The following is a 13,889-nucleotide window of genomic DNA, read 5'->3' on the forward strand; positions in this document are numbered from 1 at the left end:
AGCTGAGGTTCTAGCCTCTGACCTTCCTGGGGAACTCAGTGCCAGAACCTGGGGGCTATGGTCTCCCAGCTGCCCAAAGGCTCTGCTGTCCTGATGTGCTAACACCCTTCTTGGATAAATTGTACAGGCCTTGCCCGCAGAGTCAGCCTCTGGGCAGTCAGGTGGAGACTGGACCTGCCTCTGGACCTGCCCCCTTCCAGAACCTTTTATCTCCCCAGAAGTTCTCCATCCTCTGTCTTCTCTAATAAATGACAGAAAAGCTCCACTGTAAAGCCATGAATGTGTCTTTCTGAGGCTGGAAGGCTCAGTGGACATTATCTTTTAAAACCACCTTTATAAAAATGCAATTTCCAGGATGATCAAAACTAAAGTTAGAAAAGAAAAAATGAAACAAAAAGATCCCTCAAATTGGATGTACAAAGCATTACCGTCTACAGTGGACTTCATCAGCTCTACAAGTACAGCATTAGGTCCTAACAGATGGGGTAAAGAATAGATCATTCAACTAAGAGGAAATTGAAATTGTCTTACAAAAAAGACAAATATTTAATGTTATTGGTAGTCAAATAAATATAATTTAATTTTTAATGAGGTACCACTTTGCCCATTAGATTGGAAGATTATTTTAAAATAATAAAACCCAGTGCTGGAAAAGCTGCAGAGAAGCTGTTATGTTCACAGAGTGCTATTGTCATTGTAAATTATTACAATCATTTTGAAAAGCAATTTGGCAGTGCATTTTAAGAGCCGTGAAAATGTTTCTGCTCTTTGGCTGACAATTTTCACGTCGATAATCAAGCAAAATAAAAATAATTATGTGCATGAAAGTAATCTTGGTAGGGTTATCTACAATAGCAAAAATACAAGCAATTTAAATGTCGAACAGTAGGGGAATGGTGAATTAAACGGTGTCCCGTGTCCTCAATGTAATATTGTGCAGCCATCAGAATAATCCTTCCATTTACCATCTCATATTTATCTGATGTCCTCATCCCCAGATTGTGCAATGAATTAGGAGACAATCCCTTGATTTTCTGGCCCCCTACTTAACTTTCATGTGTGGCCCCATCTGTGCTTGTCATCCTTCTGCCCCTGCCCGCTTTCTCAGGTTAATCTCTCCACCTGACTTGCAGACCTTCCCTATCTTTGTTCGCCACCATCTCATTCCCTCAACTACCTCCTCTCCTGGAAATCAACCTTAGCCACTTGGCTGTCTCTTTTCCTTTCTTGTTGCTTTCATTTTCAACAAAAAGCTCTCCCTTGTACCTACATCTCTATCTAGCTACTGCCTTATTGCTCCCTCCCACTTTAAGCCCACCTTCTTGTTAGAGGCACCTGCAGTGACCTTTCTCACCCCTCACTGACACACATTCACTTAAGCCTAGCTGCCCGGTGCTTTCAGCAAGGCCACCAACAACATCCTCATTGCTGTGTTCAGTGAATAGTTTTTCCTTCTCGACCTTAGTCCATTTAGCCTCCCAGGGTGTATTCTGACTCTCCTTCTCCTGAAACCACTCTTCCTCTGATTCCCACAGCCCACTCTCTTGTGTCCCACACTCCCTCACTAAGGCTGGGATTCCATCATATGTCCTGCCTTTCTCACTGCTCTTCTCAACATCCTTTGTGGTTACCTCTTCCTCTACCCATCCTGTAAAAATAGTATTCCCCAAGGGACTGTCACTGGTCCTCTTCACTTAGGTTCATCAACTCTCTTCAACTGGAGTCAGATATGTGGGATTCAAATTCTGACTTTCTCACTTTTCAAACATGTGGCAAAGTTATTCTACCTCTTAAGCATCAGTTTTCTTTCCTGTAAAATGGAGATAATAATAGAACCCACCCCATAGCATACCTAGTAAATGTTACACATTCAATGCATGCTAGCTATACTTCTCCTTCTTCTTCTTCTTCTTCTTCTTCTTCTTCTTCTCCTTCTTCTTCTTCTTCTTCTTCTTCTTCTTCTTATTATTATTATTATTATTATATGATACCCTACTCTATTTTTTCAGTCTATACTTTGCTGAGCTTCAGAGCAACTCCTGTATTCAATGTCCTACTGGAGGCCTTTGCCTGGCTGTCTTTCCTCAAACTCCGTATGTCCACAATTGCATGAACCATTTAGCTCCTCCCCAACCCCATTCCTGACCATATCTGAAAACTGGGAGACATCCTTGATACGTTTTCTCCCTTTATCTGTATTTTTCTCCCTAGGCATGTCCCATAAAATACTCCAAGTGGATTTCCCCAAGCTCATGCTCCAACCACCAGAATGGTGAAATGCTAACGTTGTAAAAGCTGAAAACTCCAAGATCATAGAGGAGCCCAGGGCTGTAAGATAAAAGGAACTGGGGCCCCGGACTGACAATGTGAAAGGCTACCTGCCTGGCAGAAAGGCCTGCTTTGAATTTCACGTAAGAAACAATCACCTAGTACTTTATGCCACCAAGATTTTTGAAACTATCTTTCATAGCAACTAGACATACTTCAACTAATATAAGTCCAAAATATCTGAAGGATTCATGAACTACTCCAATCCCCTCTGTTACAACCCTCCGTCAAGCTTTCATAATCCTTTTTTTAGTAGATCATTGTAAAAGCCTCCTAAAAGGTGTGCCTGACTTCACTCCTACCTTTCTCTAATCCATTCTCCATAAGTTGTTGGTGGGGCCTTCATAAATTGTTAGAGGATCCCAAGTTTGATTTTATCCACCATTCCTGCTTAAGGAGATCTGGCACTGATCCCCCATTACCTTCAAGATAAAATCCAACTCCCGCTATGCCATAAGAGGCCCTTCATGAATTGTCTCCACCTACCTGGTGTATCTCTGCTCCTGTCCGTTTGTCTTCCTGGCCAGCCAGAATTAACTACCCACAGTCTCAGTGCCCTGTGCCAGGCTTCCTTGACTGCAAGTCTTTGGGTACTCAGCTCCCTCGGCCTGGAGGAACACTTCTGTGTCTTCCTTACCTAGATAACAGTTACTCATATTTTAAGATTCACTTTCCCTGAGAGGCCTTCTCTGACTCCTCCAGGCTGGGTGAAAGTCTCCTGAATGCACTAATTACCCTTATATTCACATCTTTTATAACATGCATTACACTGTCCTCATAAAATCTGTTTACTTGTCTCTGAATACGGACAATATTTTGGCATCATTTTCTAGCACAATGTATAGCATATAGTTAGCACTCAATAAATGCTTTCGAATGAATGACTAGGCAAAGTATAAAAACATAATTACAATGCAACATAGAAAAAGAAGGGCAATAAAGAGCTGGGTGTGGTGGGCCATGCTTGTAATCCCAGCTACTCAGGAGGCTGAGGCAGGAAGAACACTTGAGCTAGGAATTTGAGTCCAGCCTGGGAAACATAGCGAGACCCCATCCCTATAAAAAAGAAAAGAAAGAAAAGAAAAATATTAACAACATACCTTTTATTACTAAGTGAAAATTTGAATTGTAAACTGTATGTATAGTACACTGCACACTATGCAATAAACCTACATGAAATATATATACATGTGGATAAATTTTGGAAATAATCATTCAAGAGACATTTATTTAGCACCTACTCTGTGCCAGATAATACTAATGGAAAGATTAATTAGAATTGATCCATCCTCTCAAAAGTTTACAGTCTTGGGGTGGGGGGGCAAAGCAATCTTGTTTAGCTGGTGGGAATATTGGGAAATGATTTTCTTTCAAAATTCTCTTTAATTGTTCAAAGCAATACATTTAAAAAACAGAAAACAGTCTATCAAATGCTGCTCATGTAATACTGAAGTCATAAAAATTCAACCTCCATTATCTTGAATCCATCTATCCACGGTAAATCCTCTTTGAGTTTTTGAGTCTGCCTACACACTGTTGCACACTTTGATCCGTGTTTGGTTTTGCTTCCCCACAAGATTGTCAGTCTCTTGTACACAGTGGATTAGTCTGATTAAACAGGTGATGGGCAGCCCTTGACTGGCTTAATTTTGCTATCTAGTTTAAGGGCAGCCTTTCTTTTCATTCAAAGCAGAAACATTGGGGTAAGGTGGGGTAGGGAAAAGTCTATGCTAGAAATGGAGAGGAACCTTTTTTGAATTACTCAACTCCAAGCCCCTGCTCACCTGCCCTTCAGGGAAACTGAGGGGAGATGAGAACTGTGGGAAGGGGAGGCACCTGTCCCACCACATGGGGAAACCCCTGACCACGTGCCCAGTGTCCTGGAGGCCAGAGTTGATGATGACAGTGCTGCTTCCTTTTGCATGGTTCATCAGGCCTCACTTGCCCTCTTGGCCCAGACAGGGATAGAAAGACAGGGAAATCTGCTCCGGGGGCCTGATGGCCATGCCAGGGAAGGGTGAGGGAGAGGACCATCCTGTTCTTTCCATCGACAGCTCCAGGACCTGTCACGGTCCCTGGCAAACAGCAGCCTTTAGTAAGTACGGCGCTGGTGAAATGAACCCGTTCAAAGCTCAAGGCTCCTGCTAGTGCCCTGTGTACCTGTGGACAACTTCATCTCTCTGAACCTCAATTATCCCACCTGCAAAGATCGTAACCTTAAACTCCATGTAATCGTCTTGAAGAATAAAATGAAATAGTAAGTGTGAACCCATGGAATGAGCTTCAAAGCACTTTGAACATATAGGGTCTATTTGAGGGTGCAGGGTGGGAGGAAGGAGAGGAGCAGAAAAGACAACTGTTGAGTACTGGGCTTAACACCAGAGTGATGAAATAATTTGTACAACAAACCCCTGTGATAGGAGTTTACATATGTTACAAAGCTTCACATCTACCCCCAAACTTTTCTTTTTTTGGAAAAAAAAAAAGAGAGAGAGAGAGAGAGAGAGAGACTCCAGCCTAGGTGACACAGTAAGACTGTCTCTCTTTCTCAAAAAAAAAAAAAAAAAAAAAAAAGGCGGAGGGAGCCAGAGACCTTAACAGACATCTCACCAAAGAAGATATCCTCATGGTACATATGCATCTGAAAAGATGTTCCACATTACATGTTATCAGGGAAATACAGATTAAAACACAAAAAGAGAGAGAGAGAAAAGAAAATGGAGGGCAGAGGACATGGCAGATTGGAAGACCGCCTCTGTGTTCATTTTCAAATACACTAATTACACTAATAGAAACAACTTTCTCATTAACATTCTCATAATCAGTAAAGTTGGTGCTCTAAGTTGTAATATTATACATTCCTTCATAAACTCAATAAAGTTATTGTCACTCTTTATGAAAAAAAATGCCTTTAAATGTTATGATTTATTTCTCATGCAAAATAATGTTCATTAAGTGAATTAAACTCCAAATCTCAACTTTTCTGCAGTGTTCTGCAACCTGTGGACATGTGATGATAATAATGGTGCTCTGCTCCTTATCTAAATTTGGTGGGAACATCATTGATGCTGACCTCCTAGGATAGAAGCCCTTTGGGGTGGGGACTGCACACCTGGCATGAGGTAGGAACATCCCCCATGTGTCTGGACATGCTGAAGAAGTAGGTACCATAGAGCACTGATGCCTTAGGATGAGGGGCACCTCTGGGGGCAAGCAGAAACAGAAAGAAAGGATATATTTTTAATATAATTCATTTCCTCGGCATGTGTCCCCAAAAGTTTACACTCCATCCAACACCATGGATCTGGACAAACAATGTAGTGTATTCAGTGACACTTTGTGATTTCTGCCTCTTGTAGCAACAATCTTTCTTAATAAACAGCTTCATACATCTCACCAAGCACTTGCTGTCTTCCTGAGATGTCAGCATAAGCACCTGGGTACCATCAGATAGACTTACACTTCCCAGTTGAACACTATACTGCTTATCTCCAAGAATCAAGAACAGGGAGTGTGTGTGTGTGTGTGTGTGTGTGAGTACGCAGATGCCCAGAGAGAGAGAAAGAGAGAGACAGAGAGACCACAATTTCTTTCCAGTGTGGGTCTTTCCAACGTCATTTTATAAGGTTCTGGACAGCTTGGCTGGCTGCAGTCCTGATATTATAAAACAGAATTGATTTGCAAGGACTTGAGCCAGGAGAGGGCACACCTGGGAGGCAGCTGTGAGATCAGCACAGAGCATGGGGGCAAATGCTGAGGTATCTTGAAACCTACAGCAGAATAAAGGGTTTGGGGCAACCTGAACCAGAGCCAGAGTTTAGTGCTCCCTGATTGGACCATTGAATTCATCAGGGCCAAGAGAGAGCCAAGTGCCAGCCTTTATCTTGAGAGAGGAAGGAGGTTCTGTGTGTGTATGGAAAATTAAAGGTCCGAAGAGGAGATGTAGTGAATGTGTTAAACCTGAAATTACACTGAATGACTTACAGCTGGATTCTCACTGAAATTTCTTTATTGCAACTATTCCAAAAAGATATCCACTATTTCAGGAGTTTCACTACACACTCAACTGACAAAGGGATTGTTTAGATGAGTGTTCTCAACCCTGAGTTTTCTTTAGAGTCTTTAGAAAGTACCCACTCCAGACAAAATGAATCAGAATTTCTGGGTGAGGGATCCAAAGATGGGTAGTCTTAAAAACCTTTCTATATAATTCTAATATGCAGCCAGGATTGAGAACTGATGGCTTAGGCTGAGATGGGAATGAGGTACCAAAGGAAACTAGAGAAAGAAAGATTGTGGTTGAAAGGTTGTGATTCCTGGGTTTAGCCTCAGACAAGAAAAGTTTCCTCATGTTTATGCTTAAGTGCCAGAACAGAAAGAAACAAGACACCTCAGCCTGTGATGAGTTGGTCAAAGGGTTGGCAACAATGAATTTAATCTGTGACTACCAATCAGAAGCCAAACTCTGAAGACCCTAAAATATAAACAAAACTAGACAAACTGGTGGATGAATAATACATTTGGTTGTATGTTTCAGTCAACTATCAAGGATTCACAGAATAGAAACCCACTTAAGGTAGCTGAAGATTAGGAAGGTTTGTGGTAGAGACCCAAAACGTAATTTCAAAGCATCAAGGGATGTGGGCTTCCAGAGCCAGGAACCAGACACTCAGGGACTGAGGTCACTCCTTTCACCTCTCGGTCATTTGATCTCCTTCATCTCTCTTCCTCTTCACACATCTGCTTCCTTCTTCCAGTGCAGTTGGCTTTCTCTGATTAAACACTTTACACAAGGTCCAACATAAAAGTGATTCAGCTCTAATTTATCACTATCTTTCATGTCCAGAGCCCAACACTGACTCACCACTGTTAAGGTGTTTCTTAGTTCAAATTTTCAGCAGAAAAGGATCTGGTCACTAGCCCAGCAAAGGACAGCTGATCTTATCTAGCTTCAGGCAAGGTGTCAATCTCCTCCCATAAACTAGGGTATGTGTGGAAAATGTCTTGTGGTTCACAGGCTGAACACTTTAGGAGACCATTGGAAGGGCAGGTGCTTATATAGTAGCTATAGGGAAGGCAAGTAAAGAAGTCCATCTAATTTCCATCCATAACTGACGAAACAGACACATTTTGCTTTCCCATCTTCTACCTTCCAAATATGGGTGGATATGGGGGAGAAAAGGAGGAGCTTGAAAGAACATGCCCTGTCCGCACAGGACCTAGTCTAGCATCTAAGAGAGGTAACCACAAATTGGCATCACTCAAAGTCAGTCTACAAATCCTCAACCAGCATTTATGTGCATGATTCTACATGTGTTGTCTTCCTCTGGAAATCACTGAGAAATCCATTGTTGGTAATGTTGAAGCCTAAGGATATTCAGAGATCCTGTGGTAGGTTCAATTTTAACCTCATACTTTCTGCTATACTGTGGCATGTGAAAATGGAACATACTTAGACGTTAAGAAGGAGTCTCCTACCCTTGGGCTTTTATCTGATCATTTGGAAAATCCTCAGTTAACATGCTATTGCAGTGGTTTGACAGTTCACTTGACAGCTCTGAAATAACATTCTTGACTCTTAGATGACAATCTTGTACTGAAACACAAAATGGCTCTTTTCAGAAATTTAGAACTTCAGCCAAGTTTTGGGTTCAAGAAAATGGTGGTGTGTGGATTTTTTTAAGCTCCCCAAATGGATAAATTGTGTATGAACTCTCTTTATGTCCAACATCAGCTATTGCACCAAATAATTGAACTGTCATATGTCCTTTGTTCTTGTAATTAAGTTCGGCTGCATTGAGGCAGGAATAGTCTGGACTTGGGGGTCATGTTTAAAGGCAGAAACCTAGGGTAAACTTATCCTCCAATCCATGGACAGTCTGAGTATCTTTTTCCCCTCTTTGGAGGTAGAGGCAAAGTGAAAGGAGGAAAAGGTCCACAGGGAGAAGTAGGGGGAGCACTAGCAACAAATGTTGCCAATTTTCACTTTTCCCATACCGTGTGGTCCTGAAAATTATGACTGTGGCCTCCGTGCAATGCCATCATGCCAATGTGCAATTATCTATTTTAGAACCTCAGATGGCATCAACTATTTTAGCTCTTGCCCAAGTACAGCTATTGCACATTCTGGAAGAAGAAAGAGAAGGAGAAGAAGACTAATACTCGTATCTTACTGACAAAACAAAACACCTTTAAAACAAAAGGATGATTTATCTGGGCTGAAAATAAAACTCCTGCCTACTGAAGTCTGGTGCAGCTGAGTTATCACTATTTTCGTCCTGTAATTTGTTTTATAGGGAACTAATTAACAGGGCAAAGTCTGAAGCCAAGAAAGTAAATCCCATTTTGCTGTTTTCCTTTTCTCTAGCAAGATGCAGACCTGGTCTTTAATTAAAGTGCAAGTTCCAAGGGTACTATCAGCTACCGAAATGGGGAAACACTGGGCAGAAAAGATCACGGTGAAACCTGCTGTGTAGAGCTCAAGAAAGATAATGGCAAAGAGAGGAACTGCACAGGCAACCTCCAAAAGAAGAGATTGTTTTCCTCAGATGTCCCCTTCTTATCCATCTTTTATCTGCTCCCCATAACTCAGAATTTCTTCCCTGGCTCTACTCAACTGAGCATGTACCACAAACATCCTTTTTAAAAACTGGATTTCAGGCCCGGTGCAGTGGCTCACACTTGTAATAACAGCACTTTGGGAGGCCGAGGCAGGTGGATCACATGAGGTCAGGAGTTCTAGCCCAGCCTGACCAACATGGTGAAACCCCATCTTTACAAAAATTAGCTGGGCATGGTGGCGCACACCTGTAATTCCAGCTACTCCGGAGGCTGAGGCAGGAGAATCACTTGAACCCAGGATGCAGAAGTTGCAGTGGGCCGAGATCGGGCCACTACACTCCAGCCTGGGTGACAGAGTGAGACTCTGTCTTAATACATACATACATACATACATACATACATACATACATACATACATAAAATAAAAAGTGAATTTCTTTTCCCAGATAATTCCTGTTTTGGGAGTGGCGTTTTTTTTTTTTTTTTTTTTTAAAGGTAGCTACTTTCCCATCAAACACCCCTGTCCCAACCTCCCCCTTCTCTGAGGTTTCTTTTTTGATCTGATCCCTCGGTGATCTTTGAGGTTGGGCTTTGCTGCCCGGCAGGTGCCACTCATTCTTCACCCCTCCCCTCCCAGCTCACCCTCTTCGCCGCCTGGTCTCAGGGTCTTCTTCACTCCTTTCTCCCTCTCTTTGTCTCTCTCCCATCCCATTCCTGGAAGTTCTGGACTGGAGGTGGCTGCTCTGGCTTCTCCTCCCTCCTAGGACCCTCAGATAGTATAGGGGGCAAGGGGAGTGCGGCGGGGAGGGCGCAGGATGGGTTGGCGAGGAGAGTGAGTGCTGGGTTCGCACCGGGAGCCGGGAGCCTGACGTCACCACGCCCTGCCTGTCAATCTCCAGCGCGCGCGGCTCGCAGCCGCCTTTTCTGCCACCAACTGTGTCTCTCACTCGCGGCGCCGGCACAGCGACAGGCGCCCCGCGCTTGCCTCCTTCCCGGCCGGGCCGCCTCCTGCAGGCAGCTGCTCAGTCCGCGCGGGGAGCTCAGCCCGGCGCCCCGCCTCAGCGCCCATGACCAGCGACTTCCAGAAGTCCTGACGCCCCAGGTGAGCGGCCGAGTTCCCCAGGGAACTTTGAGGATGTGGGGAGAAGGATAGCCAGGGGACGGGTCTTTCCAGAAGAGGAGAAATGGAGCCAAGCTTGACTCCGACCCTCCACTCCCCCCATACACACACCCTAGTCTCTCCTCCCAGACCCCCTTCGCAGGGGTCTCTGGGCTCCAGGGCGCTCCAAGCTTCGCAAGGGCAGAAACTTCGCTTTCAGCACCACGGACAGCGTATCCGCTGCCCAGCTCCCTGGAGATGTCCTGGTCGCGCCGCCACAACCTGGGCGGGACTCTCCCAGGATGACACTCCTAGCTGGTGCACTCGTATGCGTGTGCAAATACAGGCATCCTTGGAGAATTGATCCGTGTGCATGTGAGTGCATGTTGTCCTGGTGTATATCTGTGCAAAAACTCAGAAGTCCGCGTGGGTATTTCACTCACTTACTCAACAGGTATTTATTTTGGGATCTCACTTAACCCATGATTCCCCGATTTGTTCTGGGGTCCCAGGGTGGGGTGGACAACTCAAGTGGTGCAATGCGAGAGGAGGCTCTATGCGTGGGAAAGTTTCCTGGCAGCCTGAAGGGTACACCTGACGCCTGCACTCCCTCCCTATGCAGGGTGCAAATCCGGCCGCAATGAACGCGAGCGCCGCCTCGCTCAACGACTCCCAGGTGGTGGTAGTGGCGGCCGAAGGAGCGGCGGCGGCGGCCACAGCAACAGGGGGGCCGGACACCGGCGAATGGGGACCCCCTGCTGCTGCGGCTCTGGGAGCCGGCGGCGGAGCTAATGGGTCTCTGGAGCTGTCCTCGCAGCTGTCGGCTGGGCCACCGGGACTCCTGCTGCCAGCGGTGAATCCGTGGGACGTGCTCCTGTGCGTGTCGGGGACAGTGATCGCTGGAGAAAATGCGCTGGTGGTGGCGCTCATCGCGTCCACTCCGGCGCTGCGCACGCCCATGTTCGTGCTGGTGGGCAGTCTGGCCACCGCTGACCTGCTGGCGGGCTGTGGCCTCATCTTGCACTTTGTGTTCCAGTACGTGGTGCCCTCGGAGACTGTGAGTCTGCTCACGGTGGGCTTCCTCGTGGCTTCCTTCGCCGCTTCTGTCAGCAGCCTGCTGGCCATTACGGTGGACCGCTACCTGTCCCTGTATAACGCGCTCACCTATTACTCGCGCCGGACCCTGTTGGGCGTGCACCTCCTGCTTGCCGCCACCTGGACCGTGTCCCTAGGCCTGGGGCTGCTGCCTGTGCTGGGCTGGAACTGCCTGGCAGAGCGTGCCGCCTGCAGCGTGGTGCGCCCGCTGGCGCGCAGCCACGTGGCGCTGCTCTCCGCCGCCTTCTTCATGGTCTTCGGCATCATGCTGCACCTGTACGTGCGCATCTGCCAGGTGGTCTGGCGCCACGCGCACCAGATCGCGCTGCAGCAGCACTGCCTGGCGCCACCCCACCTCGCCGCCACCAGAAAAGGTGTGGGTACGCTGGCTGTTGTGCTGGGCACTTTCGGCGCCAGCTGGCTGCCCTTCGCCATCTATTGCGTGGTGGGCAGCCACGAGGACCCGGCAGTCTACACTTACGCCACCCTGCTGCCCGCCACCTACAACTCCATGATCAATCCCATCATCTATGCCTTCCGCAACCAGGAGATTCAGCGCGCCCTGTGGCTCCTGTTTTGTGGCTGTTTCCAGTCCAAAGTGCCCTTTCGTTCCAGGTCCCCCAGCGAGGTCTGAAGGGCTCGCTCCGTGTCCTCTCACCAACACCACACCCCCAACAAGCCAGCCTTTGGTAAGCTTGGTACCTGCTGATGAACTCTGAGATCCCAATGGTGTGAGTCTGACTGTGGAAAGAAAAAGGGACTAAAGAGAAATTCAACAAACTCACAAGGACAAAGAGGCTTGTTGGCACTTTACATATACAGTGTATACATGTGTACATATATATACAAATATTTGTATCTTCTGGAGGTGTTCAGGATGTGGAGCTTCCTATTCTGTGAAAAACCCAGAAAAAGATACGATTGTATACTCAAATTGTACATCACATTTGTCAAACGAATACATTCCAATACTGCTTAATTATAGCACTTTATTTTTAGCTGCTGAACTGCCAGAACAGTGTTGCCATTTTCAAGGGCAGGGAAAAGGGAGTAAAAGGTGTATTTTTGTTGTATGTGATAGAATATTTTGCTGCACATGCATCAAAAAATGACAACATATTTTGTACACGAATAAACCCATTATAAGAATGTAATTTGGGGTATGTGACTGACTATAGAATTACTATTAGAAAGCTGAATTATAAGTGTATAAGTGTCTTTATTTCCTTTCTTTCTTGTTTGCTTGCTTTCTTGCTTTCTCTTGCTTGCTTGCTTTCTCTTTTGTTTGTTCCAGATAGAGTCTCACTCTGTCGCCCAGGCCTGAATGCAGTGGCCCAGCTCAGTGCAGCCTTGAACTCCTGGGCCCAAGAAATCCTGCCTTAGCCTTCCTAGTAGCTGGGACTACAGGCATGCCACAGCACGCAGCTTACTTTATTTATTGTCTTAAGTTTTTAAAATTTCAATAGATTTGAAGGTACACGTGGTTTTTGGTTACATAGATGAGTTCTTTAGTAGTGAATTCCGAGATTTTTGTGCACCTGTCACCTGAGCAGTGTACCCTGTACCTGATATGTAATATTTTATCCCTCACCTCTTTCCCAACCTCTCCCCACTCCAAGTCCCCACAGTCCATTATATCACTCTGTGTGGTTTTGAGTCCTCATAGCTTAGCTTCCACTTATAAGGGAGATCATATGGTATTTGATTTTTCATTCTTGAGTCACTTCACTTAGAATAATGGCCTCCAGTTCCATGCAGGTTGCTGCAAAAGACATTATTTCACTGCTTTTTATGACTGAGTAGTATTCCATAGTATATCCATATATATATATAGTATCTTCTTTATCCAACCATTGGTTGAAGGGCACATAGGTTGGTTCCATATCCTTGCAATTGCAAGTTTATTATGTAGCATTATTCTCCTGAGAAAACCTTAATGTAAAAAAGCATATGCATTTGCACATTGTTCATAAACTTTCACTGAAATACCAAATTTATATCATTGTGGTTGGGGAGGGAGGGTGCAGGAAGGGAGTAATATATTCATGTAACAGTATTCACAGGACAACAAAGGGTTACTGGTGTTATCTGTGCAAGTTAATCTACTCCCTCAGTTACTGGGTTTCAAAAACAAGTATCTGAGGATGTCTTCCTCTCATTCCCTGTGCACTTGTGAATCCTGAAACCACAACTTTCAGTTGTAATTTTTCCAATATGGCAAGAATTTTAAATGTTTAAAGTTCATGTTGACTTAATACATTGTTGCTGGCCAGATCTTGTAGTAAAATGCACAGGCTGGTAAAATGAATAAATTCTTCCAAGACAGAATTCCAATATATATATCTCCAATCTCATGAGGTACACAAAAGTATATCCAGTATCCTCTCTTGAGGTACTCTCATCTTCAAAAGAGGGCACTAAAATCCTTAAGCACTAAACATTCCCATTCCACTGATAGGTGTGAGTCATGATGATTCCTCTCCTTCCCTTCTTATAGGATGATGTGAGGATAAATCGGAGAACACATGAAGGCACGCTCTGAACCCTCTGTGAATTAATATGCACAGCAGCACAAGTCGTTACTACTCTTAGGCCTTTGGAAAATACACACGAGAAAGTTTATTGAGTTCCCACTATCCTACTACAATTGAGTTATTAGACACCATTCCAGGGATTGGAATATGGAAGTGGAAAAAAAAAAAAAAAAAAAGACAAGAAGTCTCAAACTCCATAGTGCTACCTTCTAGTGGGGAAGATGGCCTACAATCAAACAAACAAATATATAATGTCATGTTAGGATAAATGC

The 13,889-nt window shown here is 44.9% G+C and overlaps 1 protein-coding gene and 1 long non-coding RNA gene across 2 annotated transcripts; one reads left to right on the forward strand and one right to left on the reverse strand.

The window, feature by feature from the left end:
- Positions 1-1,046: 1,046 nt before the first annotated feature.
- On the reverse strand, positions 1,047-9,638 carry LOC119625214 (uncharacterized). Its single transcript, XR_005241313.2, has 2 exons — positions 9,532-9,638; positions 1,047-3,384 (listed from the first exon to the last, which is right to left on the reverse strand). It is a non-coding gene; the product is annotated as an uncharacterized lncRNA (long non-coding RNA).
- A 196-nt stretch (positions 9,639-9,834) lies between these two features.
- GPR6 (G protein-coupled receptor 6) lies at positions 9,835-12,062 on the forward strand. The gene is made up of 2 exons (XM_008007362.3): positions 9,835-9,991; positions 10,611-12,062. Exon 2 carries the CDS (start codon positions 10,629-10,631, stop codon positions 11,715-11,717), a length of 1,089 nt encoding a protein of 362 aa, XP_008005553.1. The 5' UTR covers positions 9,835-9,991; positions 10,611-10,628; the 3' UTR covers positions 11,718-12,062.
- The last annotated feature ends 1,827 nt before the right edge of the window (positions 12,063-13,889 follow it).

The sequence above is a fragment of the Chlorocebus sabaeus genome, chromosome 13, assembly GCF_047675955.1.
Source record: "Chlorocebus sabaeus isolate Y175 chromosome 13, mChlSab1.0.hap1, whole genome shotgun sequence".
Classification (NCBI taxonomy): Eukaryota; Metazoa; Chordata; class Mammalia; order Primates; family Cercopithecidae; genus Chlorocebus; species Chlorocebus sabaeus.